The sequence below is a fragment of the Rhincodon typus genome, chromosome 26 (assembly GCF_021869965.1).
Source record: "Rhincodon typus isolate 14 chromosome 26, sRhiTyp1.1, whole genome shotgun sequence".
Lineage (NCBI taxonomy): Eukaryota > Metazoa > Chordata > Chondrichthyes > Orectolobiformes > Rhincodontidae > Rhincodon > Rhincodon typus.
The window spans coordinates 13,782,676-13,799,485 of NC_063357.1; the positions used below are offsets into that span (position 1 = coordinate 13,782,676).

Sequence of the window (16,810 nt, forward strand, 5' to 3'; positions counted from 1 at the left end):
AAAATGCATTAAATCTATAAATACTACTTCAGCAGCTCAGCTGTAGGCATACATATTTAATGCCAGAAAACATTCTAAAGTATCTTTACGCCCAACAATAGGTTAATAACAGTTAATTACACTGAAAAAATGTTTTCATGTTCAGTCATATCTTATATCCATATTGACTCCAAAGCAAAATATGAAAAGTAAATAGCCTGTCAGGATTCTGGTATTTATAACTCTGTTGATCTGTGAACTAAAAGAGACATAGCAATTTCCTCTTCTGGCAGTATTTCCACATAGTTTTTAGTTGAAAGTTACCTGTCATTTTTCCATTTACAATTTTAGCAACTCTGTAGCGAATAAAAGAGCCTATCAACAAATAAATATCATGGGCTGGACTCAAGATAATGTTTTCCAAAATAGTGACACGTATTGATGCAGCAGGAACATTCTGGAAGAAAGAATCACAAGTCAGAATTAACTGAATGTGGTTATGAATGCACATGCATGAAAAAAAGGAAGTTGCTATAGTATTCCCCTGCACTCCAAGTTATCCCCATTTTTGCGACCACTCTACTTCTTATCCAGTTTGTTAGCAGGTGCATAAGATATGAAACTATTAAAGAAGTTATATTCCCATTATGCAGGAATATCGAAATTCTGACCAGTACTTTCTCATGGCAGCACAGATCGCATCAAAAATTTTGTGAACATCGAGGATCAAGCCTATCTCCCAAAAGTAAGATGCAATGTAATGATGATCCAACATTATCATTAATATGATATGTAGCACAAAGACAGCGGACATTTTACTCAAGAATGAGAAATCAAATGATAGCTTTTAAAAAACACTATCTGAGAATACGGCCACAAAATATGCTTACGGTCAAAGGATTTTAATAAATCATAGCAATTAGGTCATAAACTAACAACTAAGATGGTACGCACATTGTTATTTTAGTTTTCCAGACGTATGAACACAATGTAATTCCAATAGCAAACACCAAAAACCGAAATATTTTAGACACAAAATCAGTCCATAGTAATGGCCGCATGTAAATATGCTAGTACACAAGTGAAATTAGGAATGAATAAGTGCTGGCCTAACGAGATGCTCATATCCTATGATGGAGTAAACTTAAAATTTCAACAGAGTGGGCTAAATAACTCAAGAAAGGTTAGATTGCCACAATTATATCCACTCAGATTTCTTTAAAAAAGATATATTTTGAAAGAAATAATTGACAATGAAAATGTCTTTTGAAAATCCAATTAAAAAGACATTCAAGTGGAAGGTGGACCATGTAAAGTTTCATTCTCTGACCACCTCCTTATTTGTTGCTATGTTATTTAGGAAGTGACACTTTGATTTAAGAGATCTTTATAAATACATTCTCACTTGCCTCTATTCGTTTGATGAATCTGGGGTCAGTTAGCTCAGTTGGATGGCTAGCTGATTCGTATCATAGAGTTACACGAACATAAGCCGAGACTGCCATCATAGGCTCTCCTTCTCAATCCCTCCCCTTACCTGAGACATTGTGACTGTCAGGTTAAACTGCCACCAGTCGTTCGTAGTACCTCTCCCTCTAATGAGACAGCAGCCAATGGTCTGGTAGGGCTGTATTTCGAACTGCCACATTTTTCAAGAAATGATACTTAAATACAAATGTGTAGTTGTACTATTCTGCTCCGCTGCCAAGAATTTAAGATTAAATATGGTAACACTTCAATTCTTAAAAGCAAAATGAACAACTTACATTTACATATTCTTCAATTATAGAAAAATATCCAATCAGTGTTTCAGACGCTTAATAAACTAAAACACTGAACCAATAAAATATGAGGAAAGTTGGCCAAAACTGAATGAAAGAGTTAGGTTTTGAGGAGGATCTTTGAAACTGGGGACATGAGGAGTTTATTTACATGTGGCTATTACTGATTTCGTACCTAAATTTTTTGGTGTTTGCTATTGGAATTACATTGTTCACATATATCTGGAAAACTGAGTAATTGATGTGCATTAAAATTTTAGTTGTTAATTTATGACCTAATTGTTATTGAAATCCTTGCTCTTGAAGATCTAAAAAGCCTGTCTTAAAAACAAGGTTTGACTTATGAGCCAATTATACAAGTCAAATGCTGGTTTGTGTGTACGTGATCATAATTTTGAAATGTAAATATGCATAACTGATAACTTGAAATAAATCAGTGCGTTATATTTTGTTTAATAAAATAATTCTACAAGGATAGGTTGAACCATAATTGTAATATTTTAAAAGCTCCCAATTCATCAGCTTCAGCATCTAACACAGAGTTCATTAAATTAACCCTAAATAATACTGGCTGTGACATCATCGTAAAGATCTAACTCTGAATCAGATAAGATGTTTTCAGTTCCTTAACAATGCCCTCACATCATATAATCTTCCTGTCCATGAATTGAAATGGATATTCAACATTTTTTGAACATTTTCAATGATCTTCTGCCGAGAGTATTCAAATTCATGGATGTTTCATCCGTATTGCCAATGTTAATAATGATACTGAGATAACAAGGTGTGGAGCTGGAAGAACAGAGCAGGCCAAGCAGCATCAGAGGAGCAGGAAAGCTGACATTTCAGGTCTCGACCCTTCTTCAGTAAAAGGGTCTGGACCCAGCTTTCCTGCTCCTCTGATGCTGCTTGGCCTGCTGTGTTCATCCAGCTCTACACCTTGTAATCTCAGATTCTCCAGCATTGGCAGTTCCTACTATCTCTTAATAATGATACTTGCGTTTTTGCTTTTTCTCGATGAATCACTGGAGACTGGAAATAATGGCATTGAGGTATGTTCGGAGTCTGAATGACTTTGGCTTTCTGTCTCATACAAGATTTTTTGGCTCCACAAAGACGCTACACCAACTAACTCTAGCCCTGAAATCTTTGCTGGATTCACGAATGAATTGGCTCACTAAAATGTATATTTACGCATTGCATTTCACGTGAAAACGTAACCATTCCATCAGTTTGCGAAGACCGATTCCACATACACGTTTTGCAAGATCAGACCAGTGGCTGGCTCCTGTTGTTCTGGTGTATCTGGTCATTGGCATTTTCTTCAAGGAGATTGCTACTTCTTCCATTCTTGCACAAGCTTTTCCACTAAGCACATTTCCTCACTGCAGCACAATTTTTTGGCATTACCCAAAGTTATAACTCTTAGGTCAAATTCAGATAAGTGGACAAACAGGTAGTGTTGAAGTGGAGAGGCTGCAGAAGGATTTGAAGGGACTGTGGGCAAAGAAGTGATGGATGGAATATAACGTTGAAAAATGTGAGGTTATGCACTTTTTTAGTAAAAGAGGTGAAGACTATTTTCTAAATGGGGAAAGCCTTCAGAAATCTGAAGCACAAAGGGAGTCCTAGTTCAGGGTTCTCTTAAGGTTAAGAATACAAGAGCAGAGATGTACGGCTGAGGCCATCTATGACTCATATAAGGTCTGGTCAGACTGCATGTGGAATAGTGTAAGCAGTTTTGAATTCTGTATCCAAAGATGTACTAGCCTTGGAGGTTTAGAAGAATGATCACAGGGATGAAGGGCTTTGTCACATGAGGAGCGGTCGAGGACTCTGGGTCCTGTACCTGAAGGAGTTTAGAAGAATTATCAGTGGGGATCTGATTGAAACTTTCAGAATACTGAGAGGCCTGGATAGAGTGAATGTGGGAAAGATGTTTCCACTAGTAGGACAGACTTGGACCTGAGATCACAGCCTCAGACCGAAGAGACAACACTTTAGAACTGTGATGATAGGAATTACTTCAGCCAGAGGGTGGTTAATCTGTGGAACTCATTGGTGCACAGGCCTGTGGAGGCCAAGTCATTGAGTGTAGTTAAGAGAGAGATAGCTAGGTTCTTGATCGGTAAGGGGAACAATAGTTTTAAGGAGAAAGCAGGATAATGACACTGAGAAACATATCAGCCATGATTGAATGGCGGAGCAGACCCGATGGGCTGAATAGCCTAATTCTGCTCCTATATGTTCTGGTCTATTTTTGCTACTCGTGTGTGAGTGTAAGTAAGGACAGAGTTTACTAGGGAATTAGAGTTTTATTTAGTAGGGTTATGTGTCAGTGGTTTGTACCTGTTTAGTTATAGTCAAATTACTTCTAATAAATAATAAGTTTTGCTTCATACAGAAACCTGGTCCATGCTTTCACTCAAACTTCATCTGAAAGTCAGGTAGATTGGGGATACTGTGTGTACCTTTTAAAAAAATTCAACATCTGGTACAGCTCTAGGAATATTAGGGCTCTATATATGGCAGGCTATCCCAGTGGGTTGTAACAGTATGACTTTAGGAAATATGATACAATGTTAAAAGGATTTATTGCACACAAAAAAAGTATATTGATAATTTATTGGTAGTACAGAACTTGAACAGTGCTAAAAGTGGAAAGGTAGTTGAAGTCGAAGCTTTTTGGCCGGCGCTCATCAGAACTATAACACAAGAAACAGCTTGCTAAAAAGGGAGACCGATACATACTGCATGAGAAAAGGATGCTGACTGGTTGGACAATCATCAGCAATGGCAATGCAGCAGGATAGTTAACTATTAATCATAACTCTCAGGCTAAATAGTTAGACTCTGATTGGTCACAGACTCAATTGATGCTTACATCACAAAAGGGAGCCATTCAGCCACTGTCTCCATGTTGATCAATAAAGATCTGACTACACCTAATCCAGTTTTCCAGCTCTTGGCCAATAGCCCAATATAGTACTGCCTAAACTTTGTGAGCTTCTGCCTTAACAACCCATTCAGGCAATAAGTTCCAGACTCCCACCTTCCTCTGGCCCTTTTATCCTTGTAGCTCTTAGGTAAGATGGATTATAAAAACAAAGCATCTAAGCTTTATTTAAAAATTGATTTCTTGGTAACTAAAAAGACTGCAGTAAACCAGTACCTTATATATAGCATCCTGTAGTCGTGTTTTCAGATTAGCAGTACCAGTCATTAACCCAGATACAAGAATGATGTCTCCCTGCACTCCATCTCTTTCCATTCTTGCAATATGTACAGGTGGTAAATAGGTGGACTCTGAAAACTTCATTATTCTAATGAAAAAAAGAGAACGCATTAGATCATAAGACTGACAAGTTTAAAAGCAAGTTCTGAATGTGATGTGTCAAAAAAAATCAATTACCTGAGTCACTGTGATGCTCTCAAACCTGCTCGTGTACATGTTAGTACATCTAAAAAAACTAACTTCCACTAGAGAATAAGATAATGGTCATTAAAAATCGTATCACAGTAGACTAATGCATGGAATGCTGGCACATCAACAGACTGTACAATGGGCAGCTATGATGTGAGGTAATCCGTACAATTGCACATAGGCTAAGTTTCTAGCAACGAACCCTCTCTTACAGCAGTGTTTGTGTTTCTCAAAGTCACGACTTTAAGTAAAACCACTTTTAAGTTAATCATACTTTCCTTTAGAAGCTAATTTTAAAGCTGGAGTTTGGATCCTTCTGACATTTTTTTGCCTGGAGAAACCAGTGTACAGGTTGAAATACTATACCATATATCTGCAGCACTGCATTCCTTGTGAAAATCACTTGCAAAATAAAATACATCTCCAAACATAAAAGAAATACAATATAATTTTTGAAAAAATACTACACATGTATAGTACAGCACTTTAGATTGCCCAAGCATCATCTAGTGGCACAAGTTAATTGGTACAGATAGCAGGTGAAATCCCAGTACTACCTCTACTGATCAATCACTGTTATTAGATGGAGCCTGACACTTCAATGCAAGTTCAGAATGGGAGCCAGGAGTAAAGTAGCCGAAGACAGACCCTGGATACTAAAGCAAGAACAGAAGCAAGGCCAGAGGCAACAATGGGAAGCAAGAGCAGCAGCAGCAGGTAGAAGATGTAGTTGGCAGCATGAGCAGAAACATTGTGGGAAAGATAATTTGCTCATGCAGTCTAAATAAGAGGAAGGGTGTGGCAAACAACGTATTTGGGAAATTAATGAGGCCGCTCCAAACTCTGAAAACCAACCAGCATGGGAGTGTTAAATCTGGCTTCCAGTTTTTTTTAATTCATGAAGGACATGCAACACCACAGAAAATTACAGAACCAGAAATTATTTTCTACAGGTTGAGCATGTTAAGAAAAACTACAAAAAGCAAACCACTGTTACATGAAATCGTATGGTTAATGCACAAGTTTTCTTTAATTTATTTATGGAATGTGGGCATTGCTGGCTGGCCAGCATTTATTGCCTGTTCCTTTGAGAAGGTGGTGGTGACCTGCCTTCTTGAACCACCACAGCCCATGTACTGTGGGTTGACCCACAATGCCTTTCGGGAGGGAATTCCTGGATTTTGACCTAGCGACAGCCAAGGAACGGCAATATATTTCCAAGTCAGGATGGTGAGTGGCTTGAACGGGAACTTAGAGGTGGTGGTGCTCCCATGTAGCTGCTGCCCTTGTCCTTCTAGAATTAATTGGTTGTGGATTTGGACGGTACTGTCTGAGGATCTTTGATGTATTTCTGTAGTGCGTCTTGTAGATAGTACACAATGCTGCTACTAAGCATTGGTTATGGAGACAGAGGTTGTTTCTGCATATGGCGTCAATCAAGCGGGTTGCTTTGTCCTAGATGGTGTCAAACTTCATAAGTGTTGTTGGAGCTGCTCGCATCCAGGCAAGTGAGGAGTATTCCATCACCCTCCTGACTTGTGCGTTGTAGATGATGGACAGAATTTGGGAAGTCAGGAGATGGGTGACTCACTGCAGTATTCCTAGCCTCTGACCTGATCTTGGAACGACGTTGTTTATGTGGGGGTCTAGTTGAGTTTCTGGTCAATGGTAATCCCAAGGATGCTAATAGTGGGGGATTCAGTGACGGTAACACCACTGAATGTCAAGGATTAAATTGTTTCTTATTAATAATGGTCACAGCCTGGCAATTATGTGGCATGAATATTACTCACCACTGGTCAGCCCAAGCCTGGATATTATTCAGATCTTCTTGCATTTGAACACGGACTGCCTCAGTATCCGAACAGTCACAAATGGTGCTGAACATTGTGCAATCATCAGCAAACATCCACACTTCTGACCTTATGATAGAAGGAAGGTCATTGATGAAGCAGCTGAAGATGGCTGGCCAAGGACACTACGCTGAAGAACTCCTGCAGAAATGACCTGGGCTTAAGATAACTGACCTCCAACGACCATGATCACCTTCCTATATGCCAGGTATAATTCCAACCAGCAGCGAGTTTACTCCCTGATACCCATTGATTCCAGTTTTGTTAGGGCTCCTTGATGCCACACTCTCTCAAATTCGGCCTACATGTCAAAGGCTGTCACTCTCACCTCACCTCTGGAATTCAGTTCTTTTGTCCATATTTGAACCAAGTCTGTCTTGAGGTCTGGAGCTGAGTGGCCCTGGCAGAACCCAAACTGGGCATCACTGAACACGTGCTGCTTGACAGCACTGTTGATGACATCTTCCATCACTATTAATGGTCGAGAGTAGACTGATTGGATGGTAATTGACTGGGTTGGATCTGTCCTATTTTTTGTATAGGACATACCTGGGCAATTTTCCACATTGATGCGTAGATGACAGCGTTGTAACTGTATTGGAACAGCTTGGCTCGGGGAACGGCAAGTTCTGGAGCATAAGTCTTCAGTATTATTGCCGGAATGTTGTCTGGGCCCATAGCCATTGTAGTATCTGGTGCCTCCAACCGTTTCTTGATATCATGGGGAGAGAATCAAATTGGCTGAAGACTGGTATCTCTAATGCTGGGGACTACTGGAGGAGGTTGCAATGGATCATCCACGCTTCTGGCTGAAGATTGCCGTGAATGCTTCAGCCTTATCTTTTGCACTGGTGTGTTGAGCTCTTCCATCTTTGAGGGTGGGGATATTTTTTGAGTAACCTCCACCAGTGAGCTGTTTAATTGTTCCTCACTAATCATGACTGGATGTGGTAGGACTGCAGAATTTAGATCTGATCCATTGGTTGTGGGATCATTTAGCTCTGTCTATTGCTTGCTGCTTATGCTGTTTGGCATGCAAGTAGTCCTGTCTGGTTGCTTCACCAGGTTGACCAGTGTGTGAGTAAGGTTAGTTTATTTCACTTATCATCTAATTATATCAAACTACCATTTTAAAGGGTTAGGCCCATTTTTGTCAGTCTATGTCAAAATACTGAAATAGTGCCCTTCCAGATTTTAAAAGCCCGACCAATGCCTACCTAATTTTACTTGGCGACTCTGCAATATTATCCATGTCTTCATTCTTCACAATGCTCCATTCGAAAATAAATCCTTCCAAGCTACTAAAGGTATTGCCTTAAACATAGACAGGAAAACTCCATTATACATTACTGTGTATTAAAGAATTCAGGTACATTATCTACAGGAGTGATGGTGATTCCAAAATTCACAAGCAGCAGAAATTATATCTTAAGAAACAGGAACAGTCCATTTGGCCCAGCAAATTAATCTGCTATTCGTTAAGATTATGGCTGATGTAATTGTTTCCGTAGCTCCATTTCCTATCTATTCCTTGTTATTCCCTTTTTGATTAAGAATCTAACTAGGGCTTAAATATGCTTGTTGATGGAACAGAACGCCAAAGACAAAGAAATCCCTTCTTCTGTGAATCTTAAAAGTTGAGACAACTTTTTTAGACTGTGCACCCTAGTTCTATCCCCACGAGGAATACCCTCTCAGCATCCACCCTTTGAACACTCTCAGAATATTACATGTTTTAGTAAGATCATTCTCATTCTTTTAAACATATTCCTCGGTGCTACAGCATTCTCTCTCCATTTAAATAATATTCTGCTTTTCTATTCTTCCTACCAAAGCCAAAAACCTCTCACTTTCCCACATTATACTCCATTTGCCTATTTATTTAAACTTTGTACATTCCCTTGTTGATTCCTTGTATCTTCCTCACTTGTTTCCTACTTATCTTTATTCTTTAGCAAATGTGGCGACAATATAGATAATCATTTCATCGAAGTCATGAATGTAGATTGTAAATAGAACTTAGCAACGAAGCCTGTGGCACTCCACTAATTACACTCTGCCAACCTGAAAATAAATCACGTATCAGACTATGCTTGCTGTTAGTTAGCCAATCCTCCAGCTAATTTAACATCCCAACACCATGAGCCCTTATCACGCATGGTTACCTTTGATAAGGCAAATTATTAATTCCCTTTGAAAGTCCAATGCACCACATCTACTAATACCTTCTATCCATCATGCTGAAAAAGAGTCTAATAATTTATCAAACACACTGTCCCTTTCATAACTCCATGATGAATTTATCTTACTGGAGTATAATTTTTAAATATTCTGCTGCTGCCTCCATTTAATGGATTCTAGAATTTCACAATCACAGATGTTAGGCAAATGGCATAGTCTGTTGCTTTCAGTCTCCCCACTTTCTTGAATAAAAATGTTACATTTGCTGTTTTCCAAACTATTGAGACCTTTCAAGAAGAGAAGTTTTGACTATTACAAGGAATGCGTCCACTATCCCCATATACACCTCTTTCAAGACCCTCAGATTCAGGCTATCAGGTCCAGGGGACTTGTCAGCTTTTGCCTTCACTAGATTCCCCAGTGCTTTTTCCTTTAGCAATCCTGATTTCTTTATGTTCCTCTTTCCTTTTGCTTCTTGTTTTTCTACTATTCTTGAGAAGCTTTTGCACCTTCCACGGTGAACACAAATACAAAGTACACTGTACTTATTCAAAGTCTTTATTCAATTTCTTTAATTCCCCAGTCTCACACTCCAAGGACCAATGAGCATTTTAGCTACTCTCTCCTTTTTTAATATACTGTAGAAGCATTTACTGCTTTTTTTGTTCAATCCCTAATTTCTTCATCCTTCTTATTAATTCATTCTTTTTCTTCTGTTTCTAAAATTTTCCCAATCTTCCAGTCCATCACTAATCTTTGCAACATTTTCTTACAATTACACCTTTTCTTTCATTTGTTACCACCTTTAACTGGCATGATAAGCCATAGGTGTGAACCCTTCCCAGACACTGTTTAGATGCATACATGAAAACATTAAAAATATTTATTACTTAAAAGAGGGCAATGAAACTTTATTGTAGTAAGTATTAATGCAATATTAATTTATGCCAAAAATTGCCCCTTTTGCTAGTTTTAATGCCAATGTCATTAGCAATGTGCTCAAAAGGGGAAGATAGACAAAGAAATGAGGAAGAATATACTAACTGGATGAAACAAAGTAGGGTTGGGGGAGGCTTGCATGGAACATAAGTATTGGTACAGACCAAATGGGCTGAACTGGTCATTTATGCTCTACATAACTTCGTAAAATTGTGACTTTCATATTCTCTACATCAGATATGAGCTTTTTTTTCAAAGTACATTGTTATAGATGTGATAAAAACACATTTATAGGGTTATGAAGTGCCGTTCATACCTTCCGCATCCAATGCTCTGACTGTTAATTTTAAGAGCGAGTCATCAACATACAGCTCCCGGGTTGTTGATATAATTTCAATTTCATTTATTATATCAACCATTACATCACAGCGCAACACTTGTCCTGTCACTGAAACAAAAGGAAAGAACATGATTGCCTTGCAGACCTTTTCCAATTATTTTGAATGGAATGGTGGTGAATTTCAGCATGTTCTATTGTTTATCTGTACATGAAAAGTGATATTACTTGTCACTTTCCTCCATCACCTAGCATCACATTCCATTCAGAACCAACAATGTACAAAGTTGATTTGCTGATTCAGACACATAAAAAAATTCAGACGCAGAAAAGTACCACACAAAAAGCCATATTTTTTGGGAATGTAAAGTTGTCTTAATTTGACTCTACTTCCCAAAATAACAAACTTTCACAACCTACATCTACTGACGTTTAAAGCAAAAGGAAAAAGGTTTGCACTCTCAGTACTTCCTTTATGTTAATTATTTCACATCTTCTTTCTTCCTCATTGTCCTATTAAATCAAAGACCTAAAACAAGCCAACATTATCCAAATCAGACAAATGGATTTCACCACCTACAGTATGTTGGAACGTCTGCTGGTATTCTAGATTTTGAGGGGAGGATTTTGAAAGTCCACTCCTTCATATGCAAAATTCTGTACAGTATTACAGTCTTCCAGTTGTATTACCAAATTTATACTAACCCTATAATTGAATTAATAATACAATGATGTATACCTGTTTCCTCAGCTATAATGATGCTGGTGAGGCGAGTAGGCTGAGTTGACCGAACAGATATCAGTGCTGTATTTGAACATTCAGTATCATTCTGAAATATAGGTTCAATAGTTGCTACATCTGGTCGTGTTGAAAACCTGTAACATGAAAATAAAACAATGTAGGTCTATCATTACTGATTTTACTAGTACAGTAAGTCACCAAAGGGCTGCTCTCTCATTACAGAGAGACGACTGGTGATTGTTTAGGCAAAGGGAGAGGCTAAGAAAGAGAATCCTTCATAGTAATCTCAACCAGTACAGGAATTGAACCCACACTGTTGGCATCACTCCATATTGCAAGCCCACCGTCCAGCTAACTGAGCTAAATGATCACCTTTCACAAGCTACTTTGCAACATTTACTATAGACTAGCCATTAAAGTGCAAGACCTAATGGTCAAGTTACACATTTTCAGTAGGCAACACGAATTTCAGCACAAATTTAGAATTTATAATCTCACTTAAAATAAAATAAAAAATAGAATTGAATTGTTAATAAGTACCTTGACTGTAACTAGCATCAAAACGAGATTTGTAGGCCCAACATTTGAATCAGTAGAATTACAATATCAGGTAAAATTTAACAATTTTAAGTATGTTCTGAAACTTTAAGCAGTTAATATTCTGCTAACTTTAAGCCTAAGTTAAATCCTATATGTAAAAGTTTGTCCATTTTTCAGATTTAAATATATCAACGATATAATTAAAAAGACAATGTCTTGCACGCAATCAATAGGACACAAAATGGAAAGCTTATGTAAGATATGCTTCAAAAGTGGTGGGCACACACTGTTTCTCTCCAAATAGAGACATGGGACCTTTTAAGTCTATTTGGCATGGCCAAAAGGGCCTTTGTTTAACACCTCATCTGAAAGATGGTACCTCCAACAGAGCAGCATTCTGTTGCAGGTTGCAACAACAAAAATGATTGTGGCCAAAACATATTTAAAGAATAATGCACATTAATATCTTAAAGTGGTGGAACATTTTGAAAGAGTGGTTATCAAAGCATATGGGATCATGGACTTTGTCAACATTGAGTATTGAATTTCCTTCTTCTTGTTAGTCTCCCCTTTGGAACTGAGGATGACTTGCTTCTGGGTAATGCTAGAATAGTTCTTAGATGGCTGATATGTTCAAAGCATAATCTGTAGACTGAGTGATATAATCAGGCAGGTTACAACTGAAGGGTCAGCTTCATAGGTTTGTGCCATCTCCGATGTCTCAACCTAGTCTCTGTCTATTCCAATGTGTCTCTCAATGTGTTTGGTGCCTTCCCGCATGATCTTTCTTCGTTAGGTCCGTTGCAGGGAGAACTTACTTTACACAGCAAGTGGTAATGACCTAGAACCTATTACTTACAAGTACAGTGAAAGCAGAGATGATCAATGATTTTCAAAGGAAGATGGATAAGCACTTGAGAGAAATAAACTTGCATGGTTATTGGGAAAGAGCAGGGAAATGGAACTGACTGTATTGCTCTGAAGAGTTAGCACTGCCAATGGTCTCCTTCTGTACCATAATGACCCTATAATATCTACAACTGACTCAACTAATTATGCTATTTTCCAGGCATATTGTTGTACAATAAATTCTGAACTTCTACACGGACATATAGATGTCCTTTACTTTTCACATAGCTCAAGACTTTATAAGCCAAAATGCTTCTGTATCGAAATATGAGCTGTATATGCTTTGATAGCATCATGGATCAAAATGCACAAATCCTTGGATCCAGTATTTGACAAGGTAAAAAATGAAGGCAAGTGGGGATTGCTCATAAGGGTATCTGTACCATCTTACTATTGCTGTGAGGACTAGATTCTTTATGCTGCAGCAAACATTAGGTTCTTTTATTCCTATGCAGCAAGCGCAAGTGTGTGCTGGTTGACACAGTTACCTCATCAAAGTTTTCCTAAAGACTGACTTGGATTGCACACTGGTTGAAAAAGAAACAAGACTCCAAACTCCAATTCTTCCATTGTGCACAACCATTAAAAATTGTACTGTCTTATCATTTTGGCAAGTAAATGACCAAAGCTACAATAAGCAATAAATTTAGAGAATGCAAGAGAAACTCAGGATATCTGGCAGCAGCTGTGGAGAGAGAAACCAAGTTAATGTTTTGAGTCTGGTGTGACCCTCTTCAGAACAGAACAAGTCATACTGGACTCAAGACATTAACTTGCTTTCTCTCTCCATAGATGCTGCCCGCTCTCCTGAGATTTTTCAGCATTTTTGTGTTTGTTTCAGATTTCCAGCATTTGAAGTATTTTGCTTTTAAATTTAGTCAAAAAATTTGGCTGAACACAAAATGAACGTCTGATGGTGAGCATACAAATTAACAGGATAAGGAATAAAAACCAGAAGCATTCATCAAATAGCTGTAGGTGGCCATTTGGCTTTAAGTCCTTGCTTAGTGCTTTTTATTTTAGCAATATTCAAAACAAGTTATCCTTAGTCTGATCCTACTCTGAAGTTACCTAGATATTTTGGAGATGAACATTTTCCATTCTAGTAAATAAATCCCGAGATTGTAAATTTGTATTAAAAACTAACTTTAACAATTCTTATAAATTGAGCAAACCAGGTTAACCTGTAACCACGTTTCATGTATTATGGACAAGATATTATATTGGTAAGTGCAAGCTTAAAACTGATTATCAAGAAACACTTATCTGTCCAGGGTAATTAATGACAGAAATAATCTTTTACCAGGCAAAAGATCACAAACGTTCAACTTTTTCTGGAAAATTGATCCCAGAAAGACAATAAATTAGTGACATGATGATTTTCAACAAAGGTACATGTGTAATTTATCAGCCAGATTAACATTTGATTCTTTTAAGAGAGCAACTGTACAATTGCTTTTGGTCCTTTTCCAGCTTTAGCAGAGACTGAAGTCATCTTTATAGCCCTACACCATGTACAATAAAACTTTAATGTGCATGCAGTGGTTTGTTTTATTTACAGCAACTGTAAAACTGTAACATAAATACAAGCTCACAGGCCGATCCAAATCTGGAGATAAGTGAGTTTTCATGCAAATGCTGCAAAGAAAAATTAAAAGACAAAAGGTCAGCAGCTGGAAGAAGCAAAGGCTGATATTGAGGTTTTTGGTGTGGCTCCTTTAATAGAAACATACTTAATGCATTATTTGTCTTTAATGATGTTGGTAAATTTGTGAATTTCAACCAACTTTGATTTTTATTGATAGAAATGAGTTAAAACTACAATTTGAAACTAAGTTTGCAACATTTTTAAGTTTTTGTTCTGGCATTGAGAGAATAAATCCAAATTCAACACAGCCTATGTCACCTGCATAACACTTATTTTCATCAGTCTATAATCTGGACTTTTAAAGATCAACCTTCTAAACATGGCCACCATCTTTCAGTTGAGCTTGCGGAAACCTAACCTCTAAAAGTACCCACATTCATGCAGAACTTTGAAATGCAATTGAAGTATGTAACAAGTTGATAAGAGAACAATTTATATTTATACAGCATTTTCAATGTAATAAAACAATCAGGGTGCTTTGTAGGGATGCTTATAGTACAAAATAATGACGCAGATGCATTAAGAGTTATTAGGCCAGGTAACCAAAAGCCAGCATGGTCAAGGAGATGGTTTGTAGCGTCACCTTAGAACAGGCAAGAAATCCAAAAAAATGGTTGAGTAACAAAGTGACTGTAAGTTGTAGAACCAGAGTAGGCCATTCAGCCCACTAAGTCTGTGCCAATACCGAATGAAATCATGGCTGATCTGATAGCCTCACTTTCCTGTCTTTTCTCCATAACCCTTGATTTTCTTACTATTTAAATATCTGCCTATCTCAGCCTTCAATGCATTTAATGCCCCAGCCCGGACACCCCTCTGTGGTAAAGAATTCCAGATTCATGACCCTGGGAGAGAAGAAATTCCACTTTGTTGCTTTCTTAAATGTACAATCGCTCATTCTGAGATAATGCCATCTGGTGCCAGATTCCACCACAAGGGGAAACATCTTTCTGCATCTACCCTGTCAAGTCCCCCAAGAATCTTGAGTGTGCCTGATGAATAGAGGTTTCAAATTGTCATTTTGCAAACTGGAAAAGGAGTGTTAATCACAGTGGATGTCAAATATATGACGTCCTGTTAATTAATGTTTAGACTCTGCTTGAAAAGTCATCAACAAATAGAAGTTAGGAGTTCTGAAGGTCACTGAGCCTGAAATGTTAACTTCACTTTCTCTCTCCACAGATGCTGCCAGGCCTGCTGCGTTTTCCCAGCAATTTCTATAATTTTGTTTCTGATTTACAGCATCCTCAGTTCTTTATTTTAGGTTTGTTTACAAATTTGGCTTGGGAGCACATGAAATTGACTGACCATAAGGTTATTCGGGAGTGAAACCATCAGGCAGCGGTCTCCATCCCACCAAAATCACGAAGGTGGTTTTTGAAGATGAGGGAGCTCACCATAGGTAACACCCTTCATCGGCCTCCAGGGTAAAATTAACCTTCACGGTTGCAGAGTAAGGCAGCAATACTTTGGGCACATTCAGCTTGGTCCCGGCGGAATAACGGAAACCAACGGCCTCGACGAACAGGAGCCAGGCCCAAAGGCTGGTCGCCATTGGTCACCCTGGAGATAGGAGCACGTTAAATGCACAGCAGATATGGGTGGTGGCCGTGCGGGGAGAAGACCGCGGTTCGACGGAGTAGAGCTTTTCCTTCGGGGGAGTGGGGGGTTTGAATGTGGAGATTGACGACTTTTAAACCGCGAAATAAAAACCCTGACAAGAATCGAAATCCTTCCCACACGCGCGGGAACAGTCACGTGCTTGCTCCCCCTCCCACACACCGCCATCCCCCTGCAGCGACCCCCACAGGCTGGGAGGAGGAGACTGCCGCCCAGCAACAGTGGGTGGGACTAGCTCCAGGTTGCAGGAGGATATAGGGCTGTTATGGTCCAGGAAGCCCAGGTCTTCCCTGCTCCAGAGATGGGTTGTAACAGGTTGATTCAAAAATACCTACAGGCGAGGAGAGCTTTCCTAGTGCGGTGGTAATGTCCCTCTGTCTGAGTGCCATTCTGCTCCTGTAATAATATGTGGTGAACAGGTTGATTGGAAAATACCTGTAGGTGAGGAGGAAGCCTGGATTCAAGTCATACCTGCTGCAGAGATATGTTACAACGTAAAGAGAAATTGCTGGAGAAAGTCAGCAGATCTCTTGGCATCTGTGGGGAGAAAACCGAGTTAGCATTTTTGAGACCAGTGACTCTTCATCAGAACGCAGAAGGATTACTGCCCCCCTCAACATGTTTGAAGATTTTTATAATTACCTGCTCAGAGATGTTATTGCATCTGGGCCTCCTGGCTCAAAGGTAGGGGCATTACTACTGCACCACCAGAGCCCTACAACACAATCTTAACAGGTTGTTTAGAAAAGGTGAGGAAAAACACAACCCAGAGAAGTTAGCATTGAACCAATTCAATTTTAGGTTTGGATGCACTGAAACGTTAACTAGGACAATTGATGAGAACAGAAAATTGCTGG

The 16,810-nt window shown here is 38.7% G+C and overlaps 1 protein-coding gene across 1 annotated transcript in view; it reads right to left on the bottom strand.

Annotated features, from left to right (window-relative positions):
* The window catches only part of LOC109911435 (nuclear pore membrane glycoprotein 210-like), a 129,943-nt gene extending 113,964 nt beyond the window's left edge, over positions 1–15,979 (bottom strand). The window contains exons 1-6 of the mRNA XM_048612679.1: positions 15,731–15,979; positions 11,234–11,370; positions 10,474–10,605; positions 8,255–8,351; positions 4,933–5,083; positions 304–436 (exon numbers count right to left, since the gene is read on the bottom strand). Coding sequence (XP_048468636.1) covers positions 304–436; positions 4,933–5,083; positions 8,255–8,351; positions 10,474–10,605; positions 11,234–11,370; positions 15,731–15,888 — 808 coding nt within the window. The 5' untranslated portion in view covers positions 15,889–15,979. The remainder of the gene's footprint in view (positions 1–303; positions 437–4,932; positions 5,084–8,254; positions 8,352–10,473; positions 10,606–11,233; positions 11,371–15,730) is intronic.
* Between the last annotated feature and the right edge of the window lie 831 nt (positions 15,980–16,810).